Here is a 12484-nt window from a genome sequence, read left to right on the forward strand (position 1 = left end):
TGAAGGGAGAGACACTGGTCCCCCCAGGAATTGAGGGAGCAGATGGAGGGCCCCTGGTTAACGGGATGAGGTGTCTTTCTGAGACTCCCTGGACTAGGGTCCTCAAGGGTGATCTGATTTAAAGCAATTTAAAGGTCCTGAGCTGCAGGCTCCTCTGTGGGGTCAGAGGCATGTGAGTTTGGCCAGGTCATCTAGGCATGCCTACCTGGGATAAGGTGATGAGTGGCAGCCGGAAAGCTAGTCTCTCCCAAGAATGCATTGCTTTATGGATGAGAGGCACTGGAAAGCTTGGATGTAAGTTTCCTCCTCCTTGAGCCCCTCCCAGAACCATCCTGTCAGCCCCCCGCTGGCTCCTGTGCAGCACTACGGAGAGGGTGGGCAGTGGGCACCCAGTGTCTGGGGAGACAGTGCTGGGCACCGTGGTCAGGTGGCAAGAATGGCAAGGAGGGGACCTCAGAGAGGACCAGAGGGCACCTGGGTGACTTCAACATAGGAGTCAGAAGAAAATCCACTTCTCATTCCAGATCCTCCTCTTCCTTTTGAATTCAATACCATAAGCCTATATCAGCATCTCAAAATAACTTTAAAAAACACAGGGGAGAGGGTGGAGAAGTCAGTCCTCCCTTGCCCCGTTTCCTCTGCTAGCTCAACTCATCTTTTGGGTCCTCCCTCAGATCTGACTTTTGTTTTCTCCTGACACCTTCCAGACCCTTCTCCCACTTGGCACAGCACGTGGCCGCTGGCTGGCTGGCCTCTTCTCTCAGTCGACCTAGTCCCGTTCCCTGCAGTATTCCCAGCACCTGCACAGGCCCCAGCCACAGGGCGGATGCGCAGCGAATGGCTGTGAGTGGGCTGCAGGGAGACACCTCGGAGCAAAGCTCTGAGCAGCAGTCACCCCTTGAGAGGCAGCTCCACCCAGGGCACCAGGCCAGTCACCTTTGATTCCATTTCTATGAATAAGCCCTGCCTTCAGACGCTTCTGGCCTAGTTGCAGTCAGCTGCCCAAGGGTTCAAGCTGAGAGCAAAGGGAGGCTGCAGACTGAAAGGCAGCAGGCCCAGATTTCAGGGACCCCAGGAAGCTTAGGGACCTCGGGAACCTCAAGGACCTCAGGGTCAGGGAAGGCACAGCCCAAGCAAGGACAAGGTGCACTCTAGGGGGTGGCCTATGGTCCAGCACAGGGTTCATACATACAATTCAAAGGCTACAAAAGTGCTCTGGGGCAGGTTTGGAGGGAGGCCTCCAGGCTGAGCTTTCACTTTGTTGGGGAAGTTTGTCAAGAGCCACTAACAAGGTCTACGCTCCCAGGGAGAGGCCTGAACAATGTGACACCTTAGAAAGGAGGGTGGATGTGAGTGGAAGAAATCGGTGTCCAGAAGGTGCACAAGGTAGCTGTGGCATCCGCAGCTGGGTGAGGTGGCGAGAGAGGGGCAGAGAAGCAGAGAGCTGGCGGAGTCCATCTCACATCTCACACCTCCCTGGGGCTGGGCACCAGCTACCCGGGAACAACCGGAGGGGCTGGGTCTGAAGGCCGACACCTTTGCATGGCAGGGTCTCCAGCTGGGGCAGAAAGCAGATACCTGGGCTGTCCTCAAGCCCTTCCTCCTCTGCTCCTCATAACTGTCTCCCTGTCCCCCTTCCCAGGCTGTCCAGCTGCCTGTGCCCCCTCCACTGACCACTCTCTAATGTGTGCAAACCTTGGCGCTGCCCAGCAGGGGGGCACTGGACAGCAGTGCAGGAGGAGGGGCAGGCAGGGAAGATGCTATTCTCAGAGCACCGTCCCCCAGCTCCTCCGTCTCCCCTGCGGGGTGAGGAACTGCCCCTGACTACCCCAGCGCTGGAAGTGCCAGGGTGGTAGGGAGGGCACCGGGATGGATAATGAAAGTTCAACCTCCAACTCCCTCCTCCATGAGGGCTTTGCACCTTCAAACAAAGAAATGCCGGGACCCAGAGCACTGAGAAGGCAGCTGGTCCTGTCCAAAACAGCCCTCCCAGACAGGCACCTGTCACCCCTGGACATTGAGAAACAAGAGCCCCTCGAGAACTGCAGTGCATGGTCACCAGAGGCAGGCAGGGCCCTGAGCACAGCCCGGTTTCCTCGTCTGTACAGTGGGTCGGCAACGCCTGCCTCGTGGGATTGTTTGGAGGACGAAAGAGAAACCATCTAGCACAGGGCTAGAGTAAACTTCCCATAAATGTACATTCCGCTCTCCCTCCTAACGCAAATACCTCGTGCGGCAATTTATAGTCCTGTGGGACTCGCAGGCTGAAATATGTGTGTCTGTCAGTCAGCCACATGTACTGCCTGCCAATATTTTTTTGCAGAATCATGCACCAGCCATGTGGTAGGGAACGAAAAAGAAATAGGAGACAGAATGCTGCCCTGGGAGCTTACAATGCCGTTGGAGTGAGAGCGTACGCTGCACACGCGTGTGCACACACACACACTCTAGGAACCATTGTAAAGCACTGTCCTAACAGATGTAACGCCGCAGACCGGACGACGAGAGAACTGGAAAGGGTATCCAAGGGAACAGAGGGTGACTCGCAGGCAGGAGGAGGGCTGCCCGGGTGCCCGTGTGGTGTGTCTAAGCACACCTTTCTGCACCTGTGGAATGAGAGCCAGGCTCAAGCAGACTCGGGTTGACCAGGTGTCAGCACTGGAGACCTTTAGCAAGCATATCTTTGGGCATGTCCTTATCCATAAAATGGAGAGGGTCGTCTGTCCTCCTCAGGGTGGTCGTAAGGATCAGGAGAGCATGATGACACGTGTGGATGAGCCTGGCACCAAGCCTAGCACCTGGGAACCCCACCCCCACCCCCAGTCCCTGTTCTGTGTTCCCGCTCTTCCTCCCTCTCCCGCATCTCGGAAGACACCCAGCCTGGTGCTGGCCATCTGCTCCCCGCCTCCTTCTTTGCCCCAACTGTGCTTTTGCCAGGTTCTCTGCCATGTTGCTCATCATGCTAATTTTCCCAGGGAAATTACCGAGTCTGCCCTTTCTAAGCCATCCCACTCACGCTGACTTCTCCTGGCCCCAGGCAGCGGAGTAATAATACATGAATGCTGAATGATAAATAGCACCATCCACGCGAATCTATCAGATGGCGCTGTGCAGATTTAAAAATGCAGACACCACATTTCGTCCGTGTTCTCCGAGCGAGGAGCAGGGATGGGTTCTTTGAGGATGACCCTCCAAGCCCAGAAGGCGGCCTCCTGGCACAAGCTGGTGTGGGGGCTGGGCTGGCCACCACTGGGCGAGCCGGCCTGGCATGGCATGGCGTGGCGTTCTGTGGGAGCTGGAGTGTGTCTGTGACAGGGACTGGCATTGAGATGTCGGGGGCTGTCGCTGTGACGCAGAGAACTCTTCATGCTGCGGAGAGATTGCCGCGGGAGGCTCTGAGCCATGGTGCAGGGAGAAAATCAGAGATGCAGAATGGATTCCCGTCCCCAGCACAGGCAGCTAAATGCTCCAGATGTGGCTTTTCTCCAAGGTGCACCCCCTCCACGGTGAATATGTCTCCTGAAAAACCAAAGACGCTCAGTCCCCTCTCAGCAAGCAGCCCACAGAGCAGAAGGCACTGACATCTCCCCAGCCGCTTCCTTATTTTTTTAAGAAGAATATTTTGCATCATAAACCCTTTGATGAAGAAAGGGAGAGAGAGGCCTTAATGAAATATGTTAATCTGGGTGAGCCAGGCTCATATGAAAGGGAATATTAAAAGAGACAATATTCGCCAAAGCCAGCTCAGTGCTCTGAGAGAGCTGAATAGGAAAGAGAAGAACACAGGGCCCCCGATGTCAGCTTTTCAGGGTCAGGAGGATGGCAGTGATCAAGTTCGGAAAATCAGCTAGAAACCTCCAGATTTGACTCTGGTGCATTAGCCTAGGAGGGTTGTGGTGAGAGCTATTTTGTGCCAACATCAAAGATGATTTAGGAACACAAGGTCAAATGCACCTGCGTACTTCTAGCAAAAGTAAGAAAAAAGGGGCTGCTCTTTGAAACGCCCCCGCCACTTTCCTGTGATTGGCAGCTGAGCCAGGCAAGGAGGGGACAAAGTACACATTGTGACTACAGAAAAGTCCCCAGTAAAGAACAAAAGAAGTAGCTCTGACTTCAAACCAATAATAGATTTTAAGTGCCCAGCGCACGTGAAGTGGGGCAGGGGACCAAAGTCTTAGACATGGCTCCTGCCTTCAGGGAGGCTAGAATTTCCTTGGGCAGTTGCCACGGAAACAGCGAGCCCGTGCAAGCAGCTGCATGGACTAAGAGGGGCTGTAGGGACTGTAGGAACTCAAAAGAGGAGAATGGAGAACAGTGAGGCTGGAAAGGTGAGCATGAGCCCGATGCTGCAAGGTCTGATTCAGGTTAGGAAGTGTTGCCTTTATCCTAAGAGCAAGGAAGAATCACTGAAGAGTTTTATGCAAGGGAATGACCGTATCAGATCTGTGTCTGGAGAAGACCACCCTCAGGACCAAGATGGAGTGCTTGGCCTGAGAGAAGTTCAGTCACATTTGTAGAACCGATGATGGCTGTGGGGTGGAGAACGGTTGGAAGATGGAGGGCATGAAGCAGATGCTGAGGGCCAGTGAGAGGGTCCAAGTGAGGGATGACAGTGGCTGGGCCTGGGGTGGAGATGGAGAGCAATGAGGAGTTTTGAGAGCTATGTGGGACGCAAAAGCTATCAGGAAGAGAGAGGGAAGAGTCAAGAATAACACCTACATTTCTGACACTCGTGGTGATGGTGGTGCCACAACAGAAGCCAGGGGGAAGCTGGGTCAACAGGGTGTATGGTCAGGACTTCTGTCTCGGACAGGCTGAGTTTGAGCTACCTTGAAACATCCAAAAGGAGTCATCAAGTTAAACGGTTGGCTCTAAGGTCAAGAGTTGGAAGAAGAGGTCCAGGCTAAATACTAATCTGGGAGTTATCTGTGTGGAGATGGGAATAGGAGGTGGGTGGGGGAAGGAAGTATGGAAGGAGAGGAGGAGCACCTTGGAGGGAGCCTCAAAAAATTTTAACTACTAATGGTGGGGGGGGGGAGGAGAACTACAGAGAGGCCGAGAAAAACTGACTCAAGAGATAAGTGAAAAAAAACAGAGTGTTTTATTAGGGAGCCCAGGGAAGAGTGGGAATTGGAGTTTGGTGGCAGGGAGGTCATCTAGACAGCAGACATATGGCAGTGGTGTCCCAGGAGGGCAGGAAGAGTAAACGGTGAGTGTTCCAATCACTCAGCGTGCACCTGGCAACCCACAGGTGCGTGGTAAAGATCAGAGCTGCTTCTCCTCAGCATCTCTGTTTCCAGACACACTGCCTGGGTCTCCCCTTTCTGCCTGTACTCATCAAAAATGAATTCACTGACTTGTGCTCGCTCCCGCTCTCCCATAAACACGGGCAAATCAAATGTGATTTGTGAGAGAGCCCCAGCTCCCCGGGTGCCACAGAGAGAAGTGAGCGTCGGCCTCCACGGAGCGAGCCCGTTCTGTCCCAAAGCCGCCGAGAGCCTGTCTATTTGCGATTCTGGCTTAACCTGTCAGCTACAGAGTGACCCTCCAAGTGGTTGGGGTGTTTTATAAGACAAGGAAAAAATAATGTGTTTCTGGGCGTCAACAGCCTGCCATTTTGTTCCTTTGGCTCATGAAACCAAAGAATTAAATGCAAACTACAGATGGGGAGCTGGGCCAGTGCCCTGCACAGATGCTGAGGCTGCCGAGCTAAAACTAGTGTTTTCAAAAGAATCAAGACCCCAATTAGCCAGAATCTAGGGGATCAGAAGACTGTCTTCTGGTAAACCGATTCTCCTGATTTCTCAGGCATTAGCTTGAAAATTTTTTTTTTCTTCAAAATCTTTCTGGAATGTGCTAGCCTGCTGTCCTAATTCGGGAATTAAACTGTAGTGAATACAGTTTAATCTTTTCTACTGAGAATCTGAGAATTTGTCGGGATACTGTACAGTGGATTTAAGAGGCATAGAAAATTAGACTGAATAGTGACATCCGGACATGCCCTGGGAACATTTTTAAGTCCTACTATCAGCTTGTTTCCTGTGCTTTGCCTTTTTTTTTTTTTCTTTTGAAAGTAAGGTGTCACAAAAGTGATCTGGTGGAGAATTCCGGGTTTGGAAGGTCCTGGCTGAGGCGCTGCTATACCTGAGCCCCCTCCCATTTTTCTCTGGCATCCCCTGGTGGGTGCACTAAAAAATATACTCACTGAATGACTGGATTCCTCTGGAAACACAGGGTACTTAGAGTCAGAGTACCCCTGAATGGTGCTCGGCTGGTATTTTCCACATTCTACAATTTTGCTAAACATTAGCCCTGAGACGGACTCCCATTCCCTCCGGGGAAATCACGAACTTGTTAATGTCTTTGTTGGTCCTTGGCCCTAACAGCTCAGAGCGCAATCTTCTGCTGGTGAAAGGGAAGAGCATAGGTGTGGCCTGGGGACTCTGGTACTTGGTCTGTCCCCCGCCAACCCTGACATGCAACACTCAAGCTCACCACCTCACAAGTACACAGTAAAAGAAACACAGAAGTCACAAATGGAGAGAAGAAAAAGGAGGGGGGGAAGACTTGGCTTCCTCCTTGCACAGGGACCAACGGGTGTGTGGGGTATCTTGTAGTTAGAACAGGTCACTGATGTGATAAAAAGCCCAAGAAGAAGGGCCCTGACCAGTCAGATCCTCAGGGATGGCTAGCAAATGGTGATCTTGGTGGGGGACCCTGGGCAACCTCTCATTTAACCCCTATCTGAAGTTTAAGCTCATAAGCTGGCCAGTGGCAGGTCAGGCTTCTTCCAAGCTGGAGCATCAAGGGATGGACCCCTTCCACTCTATGACATTGTTAAAGCCTGTGCCCTCTCTCTTCAGTTTGGGCAGGCTGGACACCCGCCCCCCGCCCCGGGCATCTGAGTTGAGATTGGGATGTATGGTGCTTGAGGCTGGGAAGAGGTCCTAGAGTTTGGCTGGCTGTGCTGTGACATGGGTGTCTTCTCTCCAGATTCCTGGGACTTCAAGCAGTCCACACGTAACATCTCCCCCACCATCAACCAGGCCAACATCGTGGACCTGCACCCAGCATCCGTGTACAGCATCCGCATGTACTCCTTCAACAAAATTGGCCGCAGCGAACCGAGCAAGGAGCTCACCGTCAGCACTGAGGAGGCTGGTGAGTACTTTGCCTGGCCTCCCCTACCCATGACCTTGGGAACCAGGGACATCTGGGGCCCTCACCAACCCTGTCTATTGGCAGTGAGCTTGCAATTATAAGAAAGGAGTAGAGACATCCCAAAGTATTCGTGTCTACCTCTGATCTCTGGAGGCTGTTCTGTCTGACCCTTGTCTGGGTGGGGTTCTAGATACTGGGCTTTGGGGAGCTGTCCATGGTTCTGCCCCAATCCTCCTGTCCCACACTGTCTGGAAAAGACACATCTGCAAAGGATGGAGTACTAGTCCCTGGACCATTTTCTGCAACCTTTGTCATGGAGTTTTCTTGGAAGTTTAAACAAAATTTCTCTTGCTGTGTTTTCTTTTATTTGTTATTGGGAAATACACACTAATGCAGAAAAGTACATATAACGTATATATACAGCTTTACAATCATCAAGTAATAACTAGTATAACCAACACTCCTTATCAACTCTCAGCATGCCAGAGGGCCTTCCAATACCCCTTCCTGAAGTAACCCCCTCCCTCCCCTGAAGTAACCAGGATGCTAACTTTTATATTACTAATTTTCTTGCTTTCCTATTTTATACTGTCCCCACAATGTATGTGCAGAAAGCCATATAGTTTCATTTGGCCTATTTTCCAATAGATTCATAGAATTACCCTTTGTATATTCTTCCGTGCCTTGCTTGTTTGGGTCAATATTATTTTTGCCAGCCTCATCCCTGTCATTGGCATAGCTGTATCATTTGTGCACTTTCAATGCTGAATGATATTCCGCTATGTGACTGTATTATAGTCTGTCTACTGTGAATGGACATTGGGATTGTTTATAGTCGGGGCTATACCGAAAATGCTGCAGGGACTGTTCCTGTGTTTACATGCTAGTGCCCAGGTTCATGGGTTTCTTTAGGAGATATAAGCGGTTGTGGAATTACAGAGTCATCAGACAAGCGTTTACTCCTACCTTTAACAAAAAATGCCAGAATGCTTTGCAAAGTATTGTACCAGTTTGCTCTCCTGTGATCAGTGGATGAGAATTCCTGCTGCTAGAAGGAATTCCTTGCCTGAAGCAGACACTTGATAGCACCAAGCTTTTAAAAACGTTTGCTGCCCTACTGGATGTCGTCTCTCATTGTCATTGTTTGCTTTATTTTCAGCAAATTATGGAGAATGGAGAGGAAATTAAAACCCTGTGATAATGTCAGGGGAACTCAAACTAAGTTTCTCTGCTATCCACATCTGAGTTTTTCTCCGCCAGGAGTCCTCTAGCCCGGGAGGATGGGGTGAGAACATAGACTTGACTCAAAATGTTGCTTCTTCCCCCTCTCCTTAGCTCCCGATGGGCCCCCCATGGATGTCACCTTGCAGCCAGTGACTTCACAGAGCATCCAAGTAACCTGGAAGGTAAGTGAGGTCGAAAGCACCTCCCCTGAAATGCCTTCTTCCCTCCTCCCTCCTTAAGCTAAGAAGAAGCCCCCAGCAGGCTTGCTAGTCTCTGGTTTCATATAATGCCCATGCCTGTTTCTCACTAGATCCAGTGAGGTTTGAGGGGTATAAGGAGAGTGGCATAAAGGGCACGTCCCCCTGCCAACCCCCACTCCCTTCTCTGCCCTGACCCACTAATGGAGCCTGTGCCTGAAGTGGGATGAAGAATCTGGCAGTGCCAAGAAGGAAAGATGGTTCTTCACTACGCTGGCTCATCCTCCAAACCCCACATATTGTAATCAGCTTGGAATTAGATTCAATTTTGTGCAGAGTTCCTCCTCTGTAACAGCAGGATGAAAATACCTACCTTCCTTCCTCTGAAGGTGGGAGAGAGGCAGAGAAAAGAAACCAGTATGTGCTGCACTCATTTCTAAGGGGCAGAGACCTATAAGATCAAGGGGGTGGCTGAAGCATCTGTCACTTAAGGAAAATCTTAGAGGAGATTCCACAGCTGGGCAGGGAAACAGAGCAGAACAACCTTGAGCAGAACTAAGCATGCTTTCATGGTGGCTCTGGCCCTACTGCCATATCCCTCCCTGGGCCCAGAAGGGCTGACAATCCAGAAGCTTCCTTTTGCACTGCATCCTGCAGTCTCCACGTGCTTTCCCGTACACTGACTTGACTGATTCTCTCCCCTTTCCTGGGGGTGACTGGAGGAGATGTTCTCATCCCTGTCTATCAGAGGAGATCACAGTACACAGCTGGGGGATCAACTGCCCACAGTCATTCAAGTAGAGGGAAGTAAGGCTTTGATGCAGTCCAGAGCCCCAAGCCATCTTCCCTCCACAGCCCACTGCAGGGCCTTCTGGAGCAGAGAGCATTCTTCCTGCCCATCCAATGTTCTTTCTGAAGGTTTCCTGTCTCGACAATGGGGCTTGGGGTGGACTTTCCCAGCTTCATTAGGAATCAATTGTCCTAGGTCATTTTCTGACCCTAACTCCTGATAGGAAAAGCCCTGGTACTTCAGAAAGGAAGACTTGAGAAGAAAGGAGATTCAGTGATGTTTCCCTGAGAAGACAATCTCTCAATCTCTCTCCTCTCTCTCTCTCTCTCTCTCTCTCTCTCTCTCACACACACACACACACACACACACACACACACACATAGCAGCAGCAGCCTGGTTCTAGCCAGGATGAAAGTGAGACAGGGGTTGGACAATTGATCCTTCCTGAGGGCCCCAGCCTACCTAGTTAATACCTAGTGCCAGGGTTCCCTCCAGATTCAGAGCTGAGCTCCAGGGCACTTCTCAGGAAGTGGGGTGCAGCCTGGGGTCCAATCCCCAAGTCTTGCTAGTGTCCTGGCTCTGGATCAGTTTCCTAGGATTACTCCCATGGACCCAGGAGGTGCAGGCAGGGAAATGAATAAGTATGTAAAATACTGAGACATTTGGCTACAAAGCTCTGACCCAGAGGTTGATAAAAATTTAGAATCAGATTTATTTCTCCAAAGTCTCATAATGAAAAATAAAATTGATTAGAAAGTTAGAACTTCAGAATGAGCCAGCCGGTCAATAAATTTTGGGCTGACTTCTCAGGGGATTTTTTTTTTAACGCTGAGAAACAGATTAATGAAAAATAAAGATTCACTTGAAGATAAGTCACTTCATTTTAAGACTCTTTCTGCGAGATGGATCACCCCTGCTTTATGACATAAATTTGCAATCAGCCCTATTGATTTCTTAATGCTTCAGAGAAATATTGTTAAGATTGATTTAAATCTTGAGTGTGTCTGTTAGGGGGGTAGGGGAGGAGAAAGAGACAAGAGAAAAGAAAAATGGAGAGAAGGAAAGAAGAATCTGTTGAGATTTGTATAAATATGGAATATTATTAGACATGTATATATCAGGGTATGCCTGGACACCTGTCCAGGTCTCAGTCAGTATTGTTGATAGGTAATGTGTACAGGTGTGTATCATGGTGTAGAGAGGTCTGGGAAGTAGCTAGGTGTGCCATTGCATAATGATGTTTATATCAATGTGCCTGGGGATGGATATATGTACAAGTAATGTGAGATTAGCTATCAATGTAAAGACCCTATGAAGGTATCAGGCCCTTAAAGAGATGTCTGCGTCCAAAGTAGGTGTCTGTGTGTGTGTGAGTGTGTGCAGGCATACATGTGCGCAGACAGACCCAAATACAGAAATTTGTCCACTTATAGACAAACGAGTGGGACTGCCCGTGTGCAAAGAGAAACATCATTCAAGCAGCAACCAAAAGTCAAGTCAATTAAACACATACGCGCACACACCTATTTAGTGAGTTCAAAACAATTATGTTAAATTAAAAACTTCATTTTATTGAGTTAACAGTGAGTTTGAAAATGCAGTTCATTTAAAACATTCATTGACTAAAAACAAAACAAAAAAGAAAACCAGTAAGGCTGTTTTACTAACTTAATTGTTTTTGATCTTACTATGTCTTAGTACAATAAAAGGTGTGCTTTTAAATTAACTTCATTGTTTTTAAAACCCTGATGCAAGCCGGTTTTAAATGCCCTGGGGTGGGTGTTCTGTCTCAATTTATAGATGGGCAGGCCCAGTTGTTAAAGGAGCCAGCTTCTAATTGTTTAGAAGGAGTCTAAATGTGTCTGGGGGTAGGGAGGAGGGGTGTGGGTTAGGATGTTTGCTTTGATGGCTCTGAACCTGGGTGTTCCTGGTTCTGGGCATGAGTAGATACACCAAGATTGTGTGTGCATGTGTGTGGTCATGTGTGAGCACAGTATGTGTCAGTATTCATGTGTCTGTTTTCTCTCTCAAGACATCTGTGTGTGTGTGTGTGTGTGTGTGTGCGCGTGCGCGTATGTGTGTGTGCGTGCGTGTGGCTGGGTGTGCTCCAGTGTTCAAACCTGGAGTGAGAGCGTATTTTCCCGCTGCAGACTGATGGTGGCTTTAGTTTTAGTGACATACACGTAACATGAAATTGACCATTTTCACCATGTTCAAATGTGCAGTTGAGTGGCAGGAAGTCACTCACAATGTTGTGTCACCATCACCCATTCCAGGAACTTTTTTTTTTTATTAAGTCAAATACACATAGATCATGAATACACTCATGCATATGCGGGTTACAATGTGCTGATTTTTTTTATATAATCTAACATGGTTACATTAAACCAATCAACATAGTTTTCACCTCATTTACTTGATTATTGTGCCAGAACATCCATGTTCTACATTTCACAGATTTGACTTGTACCCTTGTCCTATGTTCCATAGGCGTGATCCCGCCTTTTACCCTTCCTCTGTCAAACCTCCCCCCTCCCCTCCCTTCCCACTCACGCCACTTCTCTCCTTCATCCTGGACTATAGTTGTGTTCTATCTTTTATAAGAAAGTGTGAGTAAGTTGGTTTCATAGAAGTCATTCCTGGAACTGTTCCATCAGCCCAAACTGAAACTTGTAACCCATAAAATGGGAACTGCCCGTATCCCCTCCTCTCAGCTCCTGGAAATCTCTATTCTACTTTCTGTCTCTGTGAATTTGCCTGTTCTAGGTATAAGTGGAATCATCCAATATCTGTCCTCTTATGTTCTGGTTTATTTCACTTTCTATATGTCTTCAAGATCCATTCAGGTTGTAACATAGTCAGAATTTTATTCTTTCAGTGGTGCCCATAGCTCAGTTGGTAGGGCACAAGCCACATACAACCAGGCTGGTAGGTTTGAGCCGGGCTGGGGCCAGTTAAATAACAATGACAATTGCAACAAATTCCCGGCTACTTGGGAAGCTGAGGCAATAGAATCTCTTAAGCCCAAGAGTTTGAGGATGCTGTGAGCTATGATGCCACAGCACTCTACCCAGGACGACAGCTTGAGACTCTGTCTCAAAAAAAAAAAAAA

At 49.1% G+C, this 12484-nt stretch overlaps 1 protein-coding gene across 1 annotated transcript in view; it reads left to right on the forward strand.

The window, feature by feature from the left end:
• Positions 1-12484, forward strand: part of DSCAML1 (DS cell adhesion molecule like 1) — a 335603-nt gene that overhangs the window by 287667 nt on the left and 35452 nt on the right. The window contains exons 15-16 of the mRNA XM_003796863.1: positions 6994-7161; positions 8497-8567. Of these exons, the coding sequence (XP_003796911.1) occupies positions 6994-7161; positions 8497-8567 (239 nt within the window). The remainder of the gene's footprint in view (positions 1-6993; positions 7162-8496; positions 8568-12484) is intronic.

This window comes from Otolemur garnettii, unplaced genomic scaffold (genome assembly GCF_000181295.1).
Source record: "Otolemur garnettii isolate 467f Iridium unplaced genomic scaffold, OtoGar3 scaffold00108, whole genome shotgun sequence".
Lineage (NCBI taxonomy): Eukaryota > Metazoa > Chordata > Mammalia > Primates > Galagidae > Otolemur > Otolemur garnettii.